Source organism: Polypterus senegalus, chromosome 3 (assembly GCF_016835505.1).
Source record: "Polypterus senegalus isolate Bchr_013 chromosome 3, ASM1683550v1, whole genome shotgun sequence".
Lineage (NCBI taxonomy): Eukaryota > Metazoa > Chordata > Cladistia > Polypteriformes > Polypteridae > Polypterus > Polypterus senegalus.
The window spans coordinates 41762749-41784862 of record NC_053156.1 but is presented as its reverse complement, the minus strand read 5'-3'; the positions used below and the strand labels follow the sequence as shown (position 1 = coordinate 41784862).

At 36.6% G+C, this 22114-nt stretch overlaps 1 protein-coding gene across 2 annotated transcripts in view; it reads left to right on the top strand.

Moving 5' to 3' along the window:
- Positions 1–2458: 2458 nt before the first annotated feature.
- LOC120525078 (C-type lectin domain family 10 member A-like) overlaps positions 2459–22114 on the top strand; it is a 35965-nt gene continuing 16309 nt past the window's right edge. Inside the window, exons 1-4 of one of the 2 annotated variants that reach the window (XM_039747054.1) lie at positions 2459–2935; positions 15710–15791; positions 16070–16186; positions 18734–18814. In XM_039747054.1, the coding sequence (XP_039602988.1) occupies positions 15725–15791; positions 16070–16186; positions 18734–18814 (265 nt within the window). In that variant the 5' untranslated portion in view covers positions 2459–2935; positions 15710–15724. The remainder of the gene's footprint in view (positions 2936–15709; positions 15792–16069; positions 16187–18733; positions 18815–22114) is intronic. The other variant, XM_039747055.1, reaches the window with a different exon arrangement.

Genomic DNA, 22114 nt, shown 5'->3' with positions numbered 1-22114 from the left:
ACCTCAGGGAACCTTACCTATAGTAGAAAAAATGCTAATCAAGGCTATACAATTCAAATAACAATATGCTCTGCTATACTCATATTCCCTTAAAAAGGGGCAAAGCACTCTAATGTTGTATGCTGGTGTGTGATTTTGTGATGTAAAGTGAAGAAAATTCATTTAAAAGAAATACTGTTGTGGACAATCTTCTTTATCATTTAGGTTCATTTATATAACATATCCAAATATATTTTAATTTGCAACAATAAATGCAATAGTATACAAAAACAAAATTTCCAATAGTATACCTACAGTGTTCTCCATAATGTTTGGGGGAGAGACTTGTTTTCTTGATTTAGCTCTCTTTTTAAAATTATAATTCAAACAATTCAGATGTGATTAAAATGCACATTGCAGACTTTCATTTATGGGGATTTGCAGACATTTTGGTCACACCATGTGGGGATGACAACACTTTTTCTATATTGTGGCCCCATTTCAGGGCACTATGACATTTGGGATAATTGGCAACACGGGTGCTAGTGATTCCTCAGGTGGGTTTCATTGCTTTATAAGATACCTAGGCTTGCTTCTACACTTTAGATAATGCAGTTGCTATTGTTCAACATGAGGACAAGAGCTGTGCCAATGAAAGTCAAAGAAGCCATTATGAGGCTGAAAACCAAGAATAAAACCATTAGAGACATCGGTAAAACTGTAGGATGATCTAAATCAACTGCCTTGAATAACATTAAAAAGAAAGAACGTACTGGTGAGCTCAGTAATCACAGTGGGACTGATAGGCCAAGGAAGACCTCCACTGCTGATGACAGAAGAATCTTCACCACAGAAAAGAAAAGGGCCCAAATGCCTGTCCAACAGACTAGAAATAGTCTTCAGATCTTGACAAACATTTGTTGTGTAAGATGATGCAGCTATTATTATATAATCAGCATAAAAAAAATTAATTGGTGATGTCCCTGGTTTAGTAATGAATAAGAAGAACTCAAATCCCAAAATTCAGTGCTGCTGCGTAGATTAAGCTATCCATAGCCATAACACACTATTAGAGCAGTGATACTAATGAACTGTTCTTTTCTGTCAATTTGTGTAAATATGGCTGCATCTTCTCACCAACTTTTAAAGCCTTCTTCACTCTTAAAAAAGAGAGTGCAGGCAGGGTGAAGAAGAGTGTCAGGAGTGATTTGTGACAGATGAGTATTAGCAAGAGTGAAAGGGAAGGTCTACAGGATGGTAGTGAGACCAGATATGTTATATGGGTTGGAGACGGTGGCACTGACTAGAAAGCAGGAGACCGAGCTGGAGGTGAAAGAGTTAAAGATGCTAAGATTTGCATTGAGTGTGATGAGGATGGATAGGATTAGAAATGAGGACATTAGAGGGTCAACTGAAGTTGGACAGTTGGGAGACAAAGTCAGAGAGGCGAGATTGCATTGGTTTGGACATGTGCAGAGGAAAGATGCTGGGTATATTGGGAGGATGCTAAGGATGCTAAGGATAGAGCTGCCAGGGAAGAGGAAAACAGGAAGGCCTAAGTGAAGGTTTATGGATGTGGTGAGAGAGGACATGCAGGTGATGGGTGTAATAGAACAAGATGTAGAAGACAGAAAGATATGGAAAAAGATAATCTGTTGTGGTAACCCCTAACAGGAACAGCCGAAAGATAAAGAAGATGGGACCTTCATGTGGTTGGGTCTTTTTGGAACCAAGAATGATTCCCCTATGGCATCGCTGGAAAGAAACACTATGGTACGTTTATTTTCAAGAGTGTACATAAAAGAACACTTTTTGCTGTTAAAATATAGAAAATCATGACGATTCAACTTGCAGCCTTTAAAATTAACACAATGACTACAATGTCTATAGTGAAAGAAGAAAAAACAACTTAAAAATACATATTGTGAAGATATATAAGAGAGTAAAGAATTGGGGTCTCCTAAAGAACCCCAAAACATAAAGGGAAAAGAAACAAAAAGCAGTTTTGAGCTAGTTTATTTTTAAAACAGTCTCAGAGAAAGTGCTACTGTGGGCTAATGTGGCTCCAGGGGTTCAATAATACACGCTGCCTTCCAGCTGGCTCTGTTCCTTTACATATTTGGGACAGGAAGAGGTGAGACTTACCAGTCAATTCAGAGGAAGGTCACTGGTATTCTGTTGGCTCGTCCTCAGCTCTGGGGTGGGAAAAGGAAGAGAGGTTAGTAACTGCATTTCACTCAGACTTATCCCCCATTTTAAGTGCTGGGCAGAGCCTCCAAGATAATGCTGTAGTGTGTGACAACGGAGAAATTATTTCAGCATATGATATTTTTTTTTATTTCAGTTCAATTTAATTCCATTTAAGAAGCAGTCATTAAGGCATTCATTCCCTCAGTCCTCTTCTGTAACCACAATTGCTCCATGGCTTAAAAGTGTTTGCTCCTCCTCATGCCTTCTGTCTTTTGATTGTTTTTTTCCAGAGATTCCCAGCTTCAGTAATTGTGGCCATGATGTTCTCCCTAGCTTCTCAAAGGGGGACGACAGGCTACTAGCTCATCTGGAATCATCCTTCTCTTGAGCTTTTTTTAAAGAGCAGGACCATCCACAGAAATAGCCCAGCCTTTCATGTGGGCAGGATGTGGGCAACTTGTGTAATAAACAAAGCAAAAAGCACTTTGAACTAAATTCACAAAACATACGAGGATTAAAGATATAAAAGCTAAACAGGCTAAACAAAATACTTAAATAACAAGAAAACAACACTTCACCCGCCTGTTGCTGCAGGACTTCTTCCTTTTTCCAAATACAAATCTCAATAACAGCTGTCAAAATGCATTTATAAGCAAAACATCTGAACTATGAGGAACTGTATGGGAAATCACCGCCTTTTCTTCTCATTTCCCTAGATTGACTGGGACGTAAAAGAGTAACGGAGCACCAGGAGGGAATCTCACAGGTCTGATATTTTCTTTATTTCCAGCTTAGCACTTTAATATGTCAACTTTAAAATGTTTGCATTTAGCTGATCAGTAATGCTTGTTGCTTCTTTTTGAATGATGTTTCATGGGCTTTTCTAATTTTTTTATATCAATCTCTTGTGATTTTATGTTACTTTCTGTTTTATTATTGTAAACTTGTGCTTTATTTTTTAACAGTGATTGATTAGTTGATGCATTGTTTTATGAATATTGCTTTGGTCGCTTAAAAAGTGATTTGAAATAAATAAAAGTGGCATTTTACCATGGCTCTTGTTTCCCTTTATTGGACAAATATATTATTAATTTTCCAATGGATTGCCTCAATGCTTATTGTTTGATTCTTTAAAAATAGTATGTCTAAATGTTTGCAATGTCTTCAGTTTTTGCTTAGATTGTTGCTTTTCATGTCTGGTTTTAATTCTCTATTAGAATCATTGTAGAGATTATTACATATCTGTATATTCAATATTAAGGCCAGTTTAAACACCCCTTTTTGCACTGCTGGCACAACCAGAGAAAGGGTGAGAAACAAATCAGGGGACAAGTCAAAGTCTTAAGGCAGAAAAACAGATGGGAAACTGGAGATTCATTACTGTGTTGACTACCACAGTGTAAACAGAAAAAGGATTTTCTGGTGCCAATGTAGAAGCAGGGTGTTTACTTTAATATTCAAATTTAATGCATTTTGTTATTGAGCAAAATTTGTTTCCTCTAAAAAATTATTTGAGTTACCTCGTATTTAGCATAATTAGAAGAATGCTTTGTGCACTGTGCGTAACTCAGCTGAGTCTAATACGTTACAGTAGATCTTGCACAATTCATTACAATCAAATGATGCAATTTCCATTTAAACTTTATAGTGGAGAGATTCTAATCATTCAGAGATATTCAGATGGTCGTGGTTATACTTACCTAAATTATTTTTGTGAAAAATAAATGTTATTCAAACTATGGCTAATATTAATAAAAACAAAAACTGAGAGTGAAATGCTGAGTTTTCATTCTTATTCAGATGCCCACTATTCTTTATTTATAGTATATGTATTACAAATGAATTTACTAGTTTTTGGTTACAACTCTTGTCTGTTCTGTGATGCCATGCTGGTTTATCACTCTTATTTCAGATGCCCACTATCATCTATTAACATGTGTTACCCACAAAGATGCTAGTATTTGATTCTATCGTCATCAATACATTTAACAAGATAAGTTATAGGTGGCGTCCATCTATAGATTGCCTACTATGAGTTAACTCATATCTAAGCCGGAGTGCACTATAATAGCACACGCACAAATCTTCCTGTGTGGAATGTCAAACTCTGATCCTGGAGGGCCAAAGTGGCTGCAGGTTTTACTTCCTGCCACTTTCTTCATCAGAGACCAATTTCTACTGTTGTTGAACTTTTTTCATTTTAATTGTGCTGTTTTTTAATTGCTTATTTTTTCTTTAAATGGCAGCTAAACAGAAACGAAATATGTTGTGAGCCAATAGATGACCAGCTAAGCTGGGCCCTCAGACTCCATCAATTTCACTGTAACCAGTTTCTTAATTAGAAACTGAATTTTGCTATTAATTAAATCCATTATTTAACTACATGGCTTGTTGGCGCTCTCATTCTACCACAGAAGACATTTCCAATACTTTTGCTTTTCTTTTTTCTCTCAGAACACCATTAAAGTGTTTTGTGAACCTGAGCAGATCAACATTATTAAGCGCTTCACCTGTCTTTATTTTCAGATATTGTATGATGGACATAGGCGAGATGGTGTTGTACTTGGCTCGTTTTATATCTCATTATTGTTTGGCTGATAATTAAGGAAAAAATAAACAATTATGGGGTCTGAGTCTTAAATAGCATGTTAATTTAAATTTAGGCAAATTAAGCAAATTAGTAGCAAACATTGGTCACTTATTAATAAAAGATCTGGGCCAGTAACTTGAAGGTTGCGGGTTCAAATCCTGGCAGTGACAGATGGAATGCTGTTGGGCCCTTGAGCAAAACACTTAACCTGCAATTGTCCAGGGGTGCTGTAAAAATAGCTGGCCCTGCACTCTGACCTCAAAACTGTGTGTGTGTCTCTGGAGAGTAAGTTGGGGTATGTGAAAAATGACAAATTCCTAATACAAGAAATTGAATATGGTGAGTAAAGGATAAAAAAAGACAAGGATTTGAATGAAAACCTGTAATTACTGTGCCCATCCATGATCAGTGTTGGACACCTCTCCTTAAGGTTATCCACAATATTGCAATATTGAATAGAGCGAGAACCATCACACTGATATTTAAAGTATTGTATAGATGATGCCAGATGGCGGACTATACCCCCTAACAACTGGGAGCCACATGTACTAAGCGAGAATCCCAAAATGGTGGCACCCATCACAAAATCAAAATGCAACTGTGCTAAATGGTAAAAAAAAATTCCATAAACTAAAATAAAATTGTAAACACCTCCAACTGACCATGTAGTGATTAGTGATGAGTGAACCCCATGAAGTTTGCTTTGCTGTGAGTTTGGCAAAATCATTTGGATTTGTCTGTGCAAGGACCTTGTGTTTTTCTTCTTCCATTAAGAAGACAGAAAAGCCCTGTAAATATTCAATCTTTTGTTGTTATGATTATTTACACAGGGTCTCATTCTGGGCTCCTTTAAAGCTTGTTTTGACTCATAAGTGGATCAGCATTATCCAGCCATTAAGTACTGCGGGAGACATGAGGAGTGCTCAGGGATCTGAGTTATTTATTTGGTGGCAGTGCTCATAATATTCTCATTACGGTCAGCTAATGTGCCCCTCAAGTATATGCAAATCTGATTGGGCAGCGACCTCTTAGTGTACATGCATGAATGTTCTGCACATGGCTGCTACAGCTCTGTGATGTCACAGTGGCCTGTAAAAAGTGTTTTGGAAAATTTCATAAATCTACACTAATTGTGATGAGACTATAATCTATGAAATTCCAAGGATCCAAAAATATCAGTGAAGGGCTTATCCAATGTATTGTATAAGTAATACACTTTTTAAAATCACTCTTTACTTAGTATCCAAAACCTTTTTATGACTTGTTTGTTATGATTACCTAAAGAATGAATTCTAGTGATAATAGAGAAGAAAATTTCAGAAGGATCACTGGAACAGTTCTGGGTTTGAATGAACTTTATTTGTTCCCAGGGATAAATAAATAAATATATATATATATATATATATATATATATATATATATATATATATATATATATATATATATATATATATATATATATATATATATATATACACACACACACTATGGTCTGAACACGCATTAGAATGACTAAAAAGGAAGAAAATTAAGATATAAAACTACTAACTAGCTGTCACAGTCATAGTGAGGCATTAGGCAGACATATTGCTGTTGGTATAAAGGAGCCCCTGTAGTATTCCTTGACACGCTTTTTCTGAATAATTTGTTGACTGAAAGTCCTCTGTGTCAGTCAGAAAGAGGATATGCAGCATTGTTCGTGATGGTACCCAGTTTTGTTTAAATTCTCTCCTTTGCCAGCATCTCCAGAATGTTAGTCATTTCTGCCCTTTTAATTAGCTTGTGTATTTGGCAGAGCTCAATTGAAGTGATTAGGTTCAAGAACTGCTCAAGAGCAAATCTTATCATGTACAACAGAATGATACAGACAGGCAGCCAGTCTTACAGGAGAGTTCTTATTATACCACATGCAGTACAGTAATAGATTGGCACAGCAGCATACTGATCTTCATTCACAGCTCCAGCAGTGAGTGTGTGTGTAAGTGGATGTTCTGGTTCCCTTGTCTACATTTAGTCTTTATTTCCCACAACCCTGAAATGAAAATCTTATGATTATGTTTCAAAATATATAAATGGGTGGAAAAACACTTTGCTGAAATATTAAGAAAACAAAATGAACAAATTGCCTTCTATTTTATTGTATTATATATATTATATATTGTATTGTATTGACCCCCTACTTTTGACACCCACTGCACGCCCAACCTACCTGGAAAGGGGTCTCTCTTTGAACTGCCTTTCCCGAGGTTTCTTCCATTTTTCCTTACAAGGTTTTTATTGGGAGTTTTTCCTTGTCTTCTCAGAGAGTCAAGGCTGGGGGGCTGTCAAAAGGCAGGGCCTGTTAAAGCCCACTGCGGCACTTCCTGTGTGATTTTGGGCTATACAAAAATAAACTGTATTGTATTGTATTGTATTGTATTATTCTTCCTTCAGAATGTGTAATAAATATGAGGTTTTATTTATATGCAATGTAATAGTATTCATCTTGCAAACTCCAAGCACTGGAAAAGCTCTTTCAAGTGATGGTGGTGCTGGATTTAGTGGAGTTGGTTAGCTAAGTTGTACATTCCATTTTGAGAGTTTAGAAGGCTGCAGTGGGCTGGCACCCTACCCGGGGTTTGTTTCCTGCCTTGCACCCTGTGTTAGCTGGGATAGGCTCCAGCAGACCCTTGTGACCCTGTAGTTAGGATATAGCAGGTTGGATAATGGATGGATGGATGGAGTTTAGAAGGTCATTAATGAAGGTGGTAGGCAAGGCACTGCATGTAAAATGGCTGGAGCAGAAAATATATGAATGGATTTCAATTACCATGCAATGCTAAAATGACATAACAGTGCAACTAAATCTAAATATTAATGCTGCCTATATTCTGGAAAACATACCAACAATACAGTGTTCCAAAAACTGATAGCTTTAGAGAGTCAAATAGTTAAATACTGGTGCCAACATAAACTCTGTATACTATGATTATTCAAAAGCCTTCACATTTATGATATGAAGAAAGTCAGTAAATCTACAAACATCAATTAAATTAAAATGATAGTCAAGTCAAGTCAAGTGGCTTTACAATCATACCAGCCATGCACAGTGTTTCATCATACAGCGACATGAAATAACCTTCCTCAGGTCTCTAGTGCATAATATACATAAAGAGTACCTACAGTACCTTACAAAATACAGGTAGAGTGTAAGACAAAACAAAAAATGGTACTATACTAAACTATGCTCAACTTTACTAGACAACACTATACAATACTAATAAACAGGCAAATGAATTGATAGTAACACATTGAAATAGATACAGTAGTAGTAAAGAATAATAACAACAGTAACAGCCATCCTATATACATATAAACTACTAGGAGCTCATCTGGGGGGAACGGAGGGCAGCAGAACATTCTGAGTCTGGACAGCTAAATGATAAAAACTGTTGCAGAACCTGGTAGAACTGGTTCAAATGCTACAGTACTTCTGCCAGATGGAAGTAAGACAAAAAGACCATGGGAAGGGTGTTAGCAGTCTTTCACAATGCAGTAGTCTGAAATACTTAATAAATATGTCTTTAATGGAGCGTAGAGAAGCCCAGTGATCTCTTCTGCTGTAGACACTCTTCATTGTAGGACCTCGTGGTCAGAGATGCTGTGGTTTCCAAATTAGAAGGTGATACAGCTGGTCAGAACACTCTCGATGGTGCCCATGTAGAATATGTTAAGAATGAAAGGAGGTAGGCTTGCCTTGCTGCTCTACCTTCTTAACAATGGAGGTTGTACTGTATTAACTGTCCAGGTGAAATCAGGAGTCTTGGCTCTGCTCTGGCTCCTCCTTACACACAGTTTTCCCCTAGCTATCTATTTGTATTCAGTAGAAATACCTTTTCATTTAGAAGTCATCTGAAAGGAGGTCTAGAAAAGTGAAGAAGGAGCACTGGCTGCCACTGGTCTAGGATTTTGCCTCTTGGTGTTCCACTGCTTTTTTGCCAAGGCTTTTTGTTGTATTTGATGCTTCAATCTGTGCTTTCATATCCATGTTTTCATCTTCTGCCTGTGTTTGTTTTACGCTTTTTGGATAAAAGACAATAAATGTACATTTTTAATTTCAATTTTGATTTCTCATGGCTTTTTTTAACTCTGTGTGTGTCATGTAAAGTAGTATGATCAAAATACTGCATGCTGGAGGAGTTCAAATTATTCTCTGCCTTACTCCTATATGTTTATGATTTAGCTATATTTAAACAAAAATAAAAAATAAATCCTAAAAAATCTAAAAACGAATTTCTTAGAAAGCAATGATTCAAAAGCACTCCTAGATAATTAGTTGTGTCAGATTCAAAGGCTTTGCATGGGCCTATAGATCATGCTTATGCAAGTACTCAGTGAACTGAACCTGCATTTTTATTCCTTCATTTCTATTCAGTATGAAAAAAAAACATTCATAGGGTGACTAGTGAGGGTTCCTAAGGCAAGCTAACCTCCTTGATTTGTTGCTGTATCTAAAGGGTTATGATCATTAGGTGAGACGAGTTTTCCTTTCTTCAGCATTACTCCTGGCACATACTTACAAGATCCCCCCACATCAGCTTGACTTTCTGTCCAGCAAGAAAGAGTTTCCTTCAGATTATGAATACATAAACAGACATATAGATGATGAGCTAAGAGAAGGACAAAACACATTCTCCTTGTAAATCTGGTTATGATTCATGGAATACTATGCAGTTGTGGTTTTACCAGATGTTCAACACATTTTTACCAAAGTGAATCACATTGGTTTGTAGTTAAATGGTATCCATTCCACACTGCCTTGTCTCCTCCCAACATAATGTTTTTCCTACTATTAGAACCTGCACCACGCACTTTCCTTTTTTCACTGTAATTATCTATAAAGTATTGCAGTGGTGTATATCTTGGAAAGCCCTCACACAGCCTGGGACACTTTTCTTGCTAAATTTAGTTGGCTACCTTCACTCAGCCCCATGACATGAGTGTAGTTAAGATTTGCTGGTTAAACTTTGAAATTCCATCATGTTATACTGTAAATATTTGATTGATTGGCATCTTACATTTTTTGAACGGTGAAGACAAACTTTAAAAATCCCACAGACTAAACATTATCATACAGTATAGTGTCTTGTAAAAGGCCCATGCAGTATTTCATTTCTTTTACTAACTTATTTATTGATTGCTTAAAGTAAAATAGTATTCTGTGATTCACTTTTGTTTTGTTTTTTATGTTAATGAACTTCAGCAAATCCTTAAATACCTTATAAATATGTTTGCTCAGAAACAAATGCTCAATTTGTTTGTTAAGAAAGAAAGAAAGAAAGAAAGAAAGAAAGAAAGAAAGAAAGACCAGTAATGTTTTTTTCACCATATTTTCCAGAAAGTGTTGAACTGCAGCACATTGTGTTAGATCTGCACAGCACAGAGTTTGATCTTCACAATTTTTTACATTCAATAACTCTATTTTTATGAGATCTACTGTACTATATGAAACAATTTTCTTTCAGATACCTTGATCAAATTAAACTGCACAAAGTTTTAAAATTTCAAAGTCTCCCATTGATAAGCATAGTTTATTTGGGAACTTATCCACCTTAAAATGGAAAACTTTCCGCATGACTTTAGCTACAGATTAGTTTGCTGTTTTAATTTCACCTTGAAAGTGGTTGCTTGAACTTGTATATTTTGCATATTTTCCTGTTATACTTATCTGATAGCTGCTTGGGTGCCCACTGCAAGTGAGTCAGATGTCAGGGAGAGTGTTCACGTGCAAACAGCTGACACAACAGTGCCCTCCTACTGCTGCTTTAAGCAAGTTCATTAACAGAGTGCAAAAAAGTCACTTCTCTGGAAATGAGTAGAAGGGGAAAACAATTATGTAAGCATATGTAAGAGTGGATTGATTTAACAATATTATTTCCAAATTTTTATGTTAAAGAACCAGCATTGTCAAACTGCAGCTTTAATGGTATTTGAAGTAAGAAATAACATGGGAAGGGTCAGCTTCCTTGACTGAAGACATGGAACAGGTTCAAAACATCGAAGTAAAGAGGTCGGGACTACACTGTCTTAAGCCCCTGATCTCTGGTGTCAAGCACCTAACCCTTCAGTCCCAGATGTACTTGGCTCCTCAATGTTGCAGCAACCCTGACACCATTACAGCAAAATTTGCTAAACCGGGTCCCACTTCCCTACTCTTCACAGTAGATGAGGTGAGGAGGGAGGAGCTGAGGAAGCTACGCCTTGTCTGGATGGTGTGTGTCCCAAACTGCTTAGAGAGTGTGTATATCAACTGGCTGGGCCTCTACAGATATTATTCTGTATGAATCTTGAAGGTGGGAGGGTCCCAACCGTGTGGAAAACATCATGTCTTGTGTTTCCAGAGTTGGGCGGCCAACTGAGATAAATGACTACACCTCATGAAGACAATGGAGTGGCTGCTCCTGCGTCACCTCAGACCACAAGTTCAGCATGCATTGGATCCCCTACAGTTTGTATACCAGGAGCACATTGGTATTGCAGACACAATCCTCAACCAGTGTTTTGTAGCAGTTAAGGACTTCAAAACCAAAGTTTGTGACTTCACATCCTGCTACTGACACTATGTGACTATAAGCAAATCACTTGATCTGCATGTGCTCCAATCAGAAAACCAAAAAAAAAAAAGAAATGTAACCAATTGTATCATATGTGTTGTAAGTCTCCTTGGATAAAGGCATCAGCTAAATATGTAAATCTAATCCTCTACATGTTACATGCTCCTGACCCACTACTTTTTGTATAAAATGGGGTGTAATGTGAGGATTATGCTTCTTGATTTTTCAAGTGCATTCAACACCATCCAACCTTTCATTCTTAAAGATAAACAGGAGAGAATGGGAGCGGATTCCACCTTCACCTTCTGGAGTCATAACTACCTGACTGGACAACTGCAGTTTTTCAAACTGAGGACATGTGACTCCGGGACAGTAGTGAGCAACACCGGGCCTTAGAAGGGACTGCTCTAGCCCCATTCGTTTTCACTTCAAACATTAAATATAAGTCAGACTTTTTTTCTGATGATACAGCTATTATAAATTGTAGGAATGGGCAGGACGACAACAAAGACCAAGGAGATAATTGTGGATTTCTACAGGTCTAAGCTCCCCCTTCAGCCTGTCAACATCCAAGGGGAGTACAGTGAGTTGGTGAAGACTTATAACTATCTAGGTGTCCACCTTGAAGATAGACTTGACTGGTCTTTTGAACGAAGATGTCTCCTATAGGAAGGGGCAAAGCAAGCTCTTTTTCCACAGAAGACTTGGATTATTCAATGTATGTAGTGAAATGCTGCCTTTGTTCTATCAGACAGTTGTTGCCAGTGTCCTTGTTTTTGCTGCTGTTTGTTGGGGGGGCAATATGACAGATAAAAACACTAAGAGTCCGGACAAGCTGGTGAAGAAGGCTGGCTCGCTGCTGGGCAGGACTGTGGACTCATTGGGAATTGTGGTGGAAAGGTGGATGGGGAAGAAGGTACAGGCCATCACTGACAATAGCAGTCACCCTCTCCACAACATTTTGGTGGATCAGGGAAGTAAACAGGGAAGCTTTAGAAGTTCATTAGTTCCAACTGCCGTGTGATTTTATAATGCTGTTGTCAATACAAGTAATTCATGACCTGGGGCCTCATGCATAACGGCGTGCATAGATTTCGCACTATAACATGACATAAGCACAAAAGCGGAAATGTGCTTATGCACGAAAAAATCCAAATGCATAAATACGCCATCTTCCATGTTTTTCTGCTACGTAAATCCCAGTCAGCATGAAAAGTAACGCACATGCATGCACCTGCTGCCCCACCCCAACTCCTTGAAGAATTACACCTCTTTGAATATGCAAATCAATATAAATAGAACTTAAGCTCAGCCTTCTGTGAAAAGGCAATGGCAAAAGCACAAGGGAAATAGAATTTCAGAGAATACCAACTGGAGGCAAGGAAAAACATACTATTTGTCGGTTTAAACAGTGGTATAAACAACAAAAGGAAGTTGATCGAATAACATAGCATGTCGGAGAAACTTGAAAAGTCGCACAGTGCCCGAAATAAAAAAGAAGTTGTCAGATATCAAAGTCGCTATGAAAAGGCGAGTCATATTCCACAGTCTGAGTGTCATATGAAAGCTTATTAGGGTACAGAGAAAAAAAAAAGTCACACAGTGGGAAAAAAGCATGAAATGTCAACTTTAATCTTGAAATTTCCACTTTAATCACATCATAAACTTCATCTCATAATTGTTTAATTTACTAGTTTCTCAAATCCCATTATAACTAAAGTAGCACGTTAAATGCTTTGTTTTGTATTTGGTCTTTTATGTGCTCTATATGTGTGAATCACTACGTGCTTCCTCTTCCTCCGACAGTGCACAGAATCCATTACATTCGTAATATTACAGCTCTGTGAATAATTAAAATACTGAGATGTATACGTGATATCATTTTCATGATGATAGGAGTTAAAGCATGTTATTGAACATGGGAACACGGTGGAGCAGTGATTGCTCATGTCTCACGCAAGATGCTTGCTGCGCCATGCGCGACCTTCGATGAAATACTTTATTGTAGCAGTACTGTCTCTTTCAAATGTACTAACCTCCAATTCCTGTCCTTACTTTTATTTCTCCAAATACCAAATTGACACAAAATCAGCTCTGTAATAGACATTAAGCCATCTGTAAGCTTAGAATGCCGATTCTTCAAAACTTTTAATGAACATTGAAATATCTTCGTAGTACATGTTTAATTATTCTATCCATCTATCCTTCCAGTGTCACGTCAGCACCAGCAAGAATACAGTGCGAGGCAGGAACAATCCGTGAACGGCACCATGTCCTCACATGTTTAATTATTAACAATATGGATTATTTAAATGAAGTTAAAGTTTTATCTGTATAATATAATAAACACATTTTTCTGCATTTCATCTTAAAAATGATATTGTCATCATATGTAAATACGCGCTTTATAAAGTGGCTCAGGTTGTGCAATATTATTACTGTAGCGCAAGTTTACAGTGAGATGATTGTACTTATAAGTACAAACAGTTCTACAAGGAGCACTTGATGGACTGATTGATCGAGTTTTGAGCTCTTGGGATGACACTGTTTCTTAACCACGAAGAAAGGCTCTGAAGTGTTTGCCGTATGAGAACAGTTCAATAGACAGCATTGCTGAGGCAGTGTGTGCTTGATGCTGTATACTGATAATTCTCTTTCCTATCAGCTGCTGTAGAGCTGTGATTCCCCACTCACATACAGTGATATAAATACTCTGAGTGGTGCTTTGAGAGTAATATGGAAAAAGATGATCCGATGTGGCAACCTCTAACGGGAGCAGCTAAAAGAAGAAGAAGGTGCAGTGACAGTAGCAACGCTAAAGCAGCTATGGTGTTTGGAATAGTTTGACCACTCTGTGGACCATTATATTGTTACTGATTATTTACAATCAGATGCATTAAACTAATAAACAATATCTGGTTAATTTCAGTGTATTTATAAAGCCGCATTAGGAATGTAGATCTAAAAAAGAAAGGGTAACCACACAGGAACAGTAGAACTGCTTTGACGCTGGGTGCCACCAGTCTGCAAAACTGAGTAGTGAACTTGCGTACGCCAGGGTTTGAGCTGCCGTGGAAATGTATACCAAGTTTAGGTTTTATACATTGCGATTTGAATGTGGAAACAAGTTTACGCAACAGTTTTGTGCATAGGCACCATTTATACATGAGGCTCCTGATCACCACTCTACTTTCTAGTACTGTAACAATTGACCCATTTTAATTTTTTTTTTTATTTAGGTTTGTTCTCTTTGCTTTTATAATCATTTTTAACAAGTTTTACTGATGTGTTTGAGCTACTGGAAGCCTGAATTTCCCAGAGGCCATCAATCAATCAATCAATCAATCAATCAATCAATCAATCTATCTATCTATCTATCTATCTATCTATCTATCTATCTATCTATCTATCTATCTATCTATCTATCTATCTATCTAACAATTGCAGCAAGCCCCTAATCTTCTTTCCTATCCTGTATCATTCATATTCCAATCAGTTCCTCTCCAAGTTCTTATTTATATATTTTTAACAAATTACTGTTTTTCACTAATATTAATAGCTAGATAGGAAACTTATTTCAGTTCCGTTTCACATTTCATTGACTAATGTTGAAGCTGATTTTATTCTAATATTGGGAATTTTGTATTATTAGATATTTTTTCAGTTGCTAATTATTGTTCTATTGGGTATACTACCAAAAATGTTATATGTAGGAAAACTGAAACACAATTAGTCACAGACCATAAAACACATCAATTGATGCCATTTTCCAGTCACTTCAATTGCAGCCTGCTGTGTATGAAAGCTGTTGAACCACAAGTTCATTTGTGCTCTGTTGTTAACTCCATTGTAAAGTGCTGTTTAAAAACATGTATTTAATATAGTCTATTAACACATGGAATTTTATTCTATAATGACTATTACTTTTGAATATGACTCATTGTTACAAAATCATTTAATAATGTAAATACTGACTCTTGTATGAATTAAATAATAATGTGAAATGCTCCAATTCATCTGTATGCTACTCCAAGTACTTGTTAAATCTTTGTCAAATTGCTTCATTATTATCTGCCTCACTTCATAATACTTTGGATCTTTCAACAAGCAACACAATTTAAATCACCATAACTCAAGCAATATTACAAAAGAAAAAGGAAGTAGTAGATTTTAGATGGCATCTGTTGCAATATCTTCAAAGTTAGTTGCTGAAACAGCATAATAGACTACAAATTAGTTATTTCTTGTTATTACTCCATATTAAGTATTTGATGAGCAATAAAATTCATTAACTGCCTGAAGCTCAATAATAATGATTTATGTTTGTGTGTGAGAGTATATATCTAAACTGTTTTAGGAATTTGACAGCATCATGGCACATGAGCCTCAGGTACACTATACCCTGGACATGGAGGAAGACAGCTTTTTCAAAACAAAAGGTACTGTATGTTTTATTTTGAGATCTCTACATTTCTGATTTGCCTTCTGGGTTCAAAATATTCATTCCCGTATGCCTTCACACTGAAAAGAGAAATCATAAGCAGAAAGAATAATTCACAAGCACTTTGAGTAATGAGAAAGTGCTATATAAATGTAAAGAATTATTATTATTATTTATTACAAGGTAACTTAGCACATGCATTTTTATGTTACTCATTCTGATGGTGTGGCTTAGTGAAGTGTCTTCATTCTGTGCGTTCAAATGTTTCTCTTTTAGGTCAGAAATCAAGCTTGGGATTTAATATGGACTCTAGACTTGGAAAGATCAGCCTTTATTTTTTAATGGGTATCTGTGTTCTGCTCTTTGGAACTGTTATCACCTTAGTACATCATTGTAAGTATTCACCTCAAATCTTTTTAACTTAACTTTGAATTTTACAGCCAGGCAACCAGGGCTGGCATCACAATTAAAGTGAATCAGACATTTAACTAGGGCACAGATCCTAAGGGGGGGGGAAAGCCCAGCCACACGGGTTAGGTACCAAACAGTCGGTTGGCACATTAATAAGCTTGGCCTAGGGCACAAAATAACCTAGCACCAGCGGTGCAGGCAACATAACTGCTAGGAATCCCTCTTGGTGCTCTAGTCAAACACATAACAAGGTACAGTAAATGCAATTAAAAACACAATGTACAACTTATTACACCATCACAATATTATATACAGGAATAGTAAAAAATATACTGCATACATCACAAATATATACAACTATATAGTGTGGTCAAATAAGACATGGCAAGATCCCACAGATAAATATTGTAGCGCTAACTCAGTCATCCCTGTTTAATTCAGTTACCAAAATGTAATTAAAAAGGGCCATTATTTCCGTCAGTACAAGTAACAAAAGAAAAGTCAAAATAAGGAAACCATCTAGCTAAGTTGGCGAGATACGTCTCTCTCTCTCACCATCTTCAGGTGATTGGGAGTTCTATTCTGTGGTGCACTGTGTTCACAACTGACTGCCTCCTTCTGGCATCGGCTGGCTTTATAAGTGGTGAACCAGAAGGGGCAGGGTCAGTTGTTCTATTGGGCATCTTTTCTCTACTCCATAGATAAGAAAAGAGGAGAAGGTCAGTGTGAGCGCCCCCTCTTGACCTGGAGTGTTACTACCTGCTTCAGATGAGTTCGGAGGATAATCCACACATGTGCATATGTGACAATAGTAAAATAGAATTTCAATCCCATCCAGTAATATATCAAGTAAGTTCTTATAATATAAACACAAAATTAAAGAAGAAAAATTAGATTGGATGGAGGAGTCTGAAAATCAGCAAATGACAGAGATGAACCAGAGACTGTGTTAAACCAGAGTGACTGCAGCTTGTCTATCATTCAGCCCTCAGACTTACATGGTACTCCCTTTGTGTCTGTTTATAGAGATTTTTTGATCTAAACTTTTGATTCAAATGTTTTTACATTAGATTCTAGTTGTGTGTTTTCATGCTACTAAATTTTGCTTTTATTTTCTTTATTTTTACGATTTCTATCATATTGTGATGTCATGAGGAGGACATGATCACACATGGTGGCCATGTTTCTCCTATATAAGGGTATCCACATAAACAGCAAAGATCCTCAGCTCTTCTTGTCTAATTAGAAAGAAAGACCACAACTATTTGAAATTTAAAAAATGTTTTATACACTGTTTAGCATTTTGCTTCTTTTGTTCGCATCTTTTTCCAAATGACTGCTATATTTGAACAGAACTTATAGCATATCCTGTTGATCCGGATGTTGATGATGAGTGGAAGAAATCAAAAGAAGTCTTTCATTAAAGGCAAATCTAAAGGATTGTTTGTAGTTATTAGCAAAAAAGACTTTAATTCTGAAAAAGTCTAAACAATTACTAAAGTTTTAAGGACAAACAAAAGTTAAAGTTAAAACAAAGCACAAGTCAAAAACAAAATGTCCTAAGTTGGTTTCTAGTCTCTAGTTTCTAGGCTTTTTCTTTATCATGGTATTATGCCAAGGTGTGAACGGGTGATATTTTACTGTGCTAACTGGGAGAAGCATATAAAACAATAGAATCACCAAAAATAAAAATAAACTTAGCTACCAAATCCAATAAACTAGAATTGAAGTCAAGAAAACCAGTAAAGAGGTCAAACAGAAAGGGAAGAAAGAATTTTTTTTAATAGTTTGAATCTGCAAATTATCCCATTGCACAGTTTACCTGTGGGTCACGACCTTTGAAACCACACCCCTAGAAACAGGGAATGCAGCACTAAATAACCTCTTAAATTGGCAGCGAATAGCAGTCATGATGTTAGAATTTACAAAATGAAATCACATGAACCTAATCAGTTCACAAGGTTTGGACATCACATTTTAAAGTCAACAGGGGGCACATGCCCTTGGAAATGTGTTCTTTTACATTTCACCCAGAATATACCACCACCTCCCTCTTCAGTAACCACAGTGGACATATTAAGACAAGGAAAAATGGTGCTAACGAAAAGGTACATTTCACTTGCTTTTAAATATTTTAAATAAACTGAAACAGTTTAAAGCAAGAAAAGATAAGTGAATAATGCAACAATTTTATGTATGTTGGTTGATTAATTTCTTCGCTGCTTTAGCATTTAAAGACTTCTGCCTTAATTATGTATTTTGGGTACCTTTGCTGTTGTTTTCTTACTATGCCACAATCATCATTGCTGTGAACTTCCTACTATAAATCAGAGATTACTATAAATCCACATTTCTTCTTGAATAACATTTATTTTAAATTATACATGTATTCTCAGTTTATTTTTCAAAATAACTCAATTATTTAATGTCTGAGTCATGCTCTAAAAGGCCCAGATTAGACACATTTGCAGATCAGGTCCCTGTTTTGGTTAGAAAAACATTCAAATTTTCCTCTTACTCTCTTTACAGCTCTCTGGATGAGCCGGGAACTGAAGAAAACCCAAGAGGGCATCAGGACTTTGAACATATCTGAAACATCTAACGAAATAGGTGCAGTAAAATAAAGCTAAAAATAAAGACAAAATGAAGTTCACATTGGAAATATATGCAAGAATAAAATAATATTGATTACTTGAATATATTATTCATATATACAGTACATACAGTATGCAGTATGTACTCTATATATATAAAATCCTAAGCCTAAAAGTGCAACGATTTTGTACAATGATGTTATGTGACATTTTTATGTCCCGTTTTTGTCACACTTTAAATCAGACTTGTTTTAAAACCTACATATATATGTTTGGTATCATTCTTTTCAGAACTTATCAAACTTTAATGTGATGTTGTTAGATTTTCAGATTCTTATTCCGTTTTATAATTCATAAACTAAAAAATATAAAAACTCACGTCCCGCGAGATGAGACTTTGTGCCAGCAGATTTAACCACACCCAGGGCCAGAAATAAAAGACAAAGAGTAGGACAGCTGCTGTGCAGGCTTTTAAATGTTCAAAGTGCTGCATGAGATGCAGATAATAATAATAATAATAATAATAATAATAATAATAATAATAATACATTTTATTTATTTAGCGCCTTTCCCATGCTCAAGGTCACATGTCACAGCAGCAGCATCAGCAGCTGATCGAGCAAAGAGGATGTAAAAAAACTATATTTCTTTCCTATTGTATCACCGTTTAAGAGGGGGTTTCGGAGGAGCAACCGCATCTCCTTGGGGTGCGTTCAGCCCCCCTTTTCACAACGCGAGTGTCAGAGACGAGAAGTGGCTGATGCATAGCGCAGGCCAGGGGTTTGGTGAGCGAAGCGATCAGGGGGCAAACCCCCTAGTATACCATTCAAATAGGTATATAGACATCTAAGTTTTAGGATATCCCCATTTTTCCAGTTTTTATTGAAATTTAAGCAGCTCAAATCCAGTGCATGATCTTAAATGGTGCAAAGATAAGCAGAAGTCTGCCAGAGGTTAAAAAAGTTTAGGTTACTGAAAAAATGAAAAAAAAAAAATTTCAGGGGACATTTAATGAGTGTCTACTCTTCTGCAGAAATGGAAGTTAATTAAGCAAACAATTCCTTCAAGTTTTCCAAATTTTGTTGAATACTGACAAACCCTTTATCTGTATAAAAGTGGTGTTAGAAGAAGGTGTGTTGCTACATCCTCTGAAACATTATTAGGACAATATTGCACTGTATATTCATATTGATGAGAAAAGGGAAATTAACAAAGTAAGCCAAACAGATGATTATCAGCCATGAGAGAAATTGCAGAGAAAGATAAGCTGTCAGTGAGTACAATGCTCTACACCATCATAAGGAACTTTGAAACTGGAGGAAACTCTGGCAGCAGCAGGTTAGGCAGCCAGCCCCAAACCACAACAAAATCAGAAGACAAGCTTCTGAGAGTCAGGAGAGTCAATGAAAGGTGCTTCACAGGACAGTGTCTGAAGTAAGTGTAACCTCCCAAGCACCCCTCACTGCGTAGTAATTTATTTTATTTTGAATGTAAGATGGAGGCCACACAATAATTTGTCCTTCTCTCCTGTGAGTTTAATTTACCAGCTGTAACATAAAATGTGAAAAAGGGCCTCAGTACTTGAACATCCTTACAGTGGCCATCAAAGAACTTATGAAAAAAAACTTTTAAAATATTACATTTAACAAATACCTGTAGCATAAAATGTGAAAAAGGGTTTCAGTACTTGGACACCCTGCAACACAAAATATATTACATTTAAATATTTAAAAATTATAATTATTATTAAAGTAAAAAAAATAAACATTACAAGAAACTAAAAGAAAAACCCTTACCTTACAGCAGCCATCAGAGAATTGAGAGCATGCCCATTCTCGCCCGCTTTTCCATTCCTTCTGAAAGCCTCACCCACACAGCAGGGGTGTTGATACTGCCCAGTTTTGTAATGGCACCTTTTCCCACTAAAATAAAAAAAAAAGAAAACTTAAAGAAATATATACCCTTTGCTTCCTTTTATTACTGTAGCTCTTACAATTTAATAAACATTAAAAAAAACTATATATACAGGATGAACGTCAATGGAATGCTACTAAACCTCTGTTATACAGTATAAGCATGTGTCACTTTCAACTACGAAGAGAAGACTTCAAGCTTCGGGTTTGAGATGTTGTGTGGTTGTAACAAAGCCATTGTTAAAACTTCAAAGTAAGCAAAAAAGAGTCTTGTCTGAGCCAGGAACCACCACCAGTCACAATGTACTCTGAAATTAAAACATAGATCTAATAAAAAATTGGAGATATGGATGCCACACAGCTGTTAAGCCGTTGTCCTGTAATGCACCTTTCAAGCAAGCTTTTTACTCATAGAAGATTGTCTTCTGATTTGGATTAAATTAGATTAGAATCTTTGCTAAATTTATCTAAAAGGCTCCACACTTTTTGCAAATTTATTAAAAAGCTAAAAACTAAAATCTCTTGTTCATATTATTATTGAGGATCCTTACTTCAGCATTTTATAGCACAGTTTATAGAAATTGAGTCTTCTTGGGTAAGTCTCTGCAAGGTTTGCACACTTGAATTTTAGCAGTTTACCCCATTCTTCCTGGTAGATCCTCTCAAGCTCCATTAGCTTGGATGGAAAGCATCTGTAAACTGCCATCTTCAGGTCTCTCCACAGATGTTCTATGGGGTGAAAGTCTAGGTCCCAACACCACTCCAGCATTGTCTTGGTTGTATGCTTTGGCTCATTGTCATGTTGAAAAGTGAACCATTGCCACAGTTTGAAGTTGCATGTACTCTGGAGCAATTTTTCTTCAAGGACCTGTCTTTATTTGATTGAATTCATCCTTCCCTCAATTCTTACCATTCTCCCTATCCTGTTGCTCTGAAGCACCACCATTGCATGATGCTGCCACCACCGTGCTGCACCATAGCGATGTTATTAGCCAACAATGAGCAGTGTCTGGTCTTCAGTACACATAATTGAGTTCAGTTTTTGTCTAATCAGACCAGGTCATCTTTTTCTTATGCTCTTAGATTCCTTTAAGTGACGTCATATGCCTTTTACTCAAAAATGGATTTCATCTAGCTACTCTATCATAAACATTTAATTGAGGAAGTGCTGCTGAGGTGGTCAATCTTTCAACAGGTTTTCCTATCTCAGCAGAGGACTTCTGAAGATATATTAGAGTGACAACTGGGTCCTTAGTTACCTCACTGACCAAGATGTTTCTTTCTCTGCATCTCGGTTTGGTAGGACAGCCAACTTTAGGAATAGCATAGGTGGTTCCAAATCTCTTCCATTTCACAATTATTAAGGCGCACTGTGCTCCTGGAACCACTCAAAGCTTTAGAGA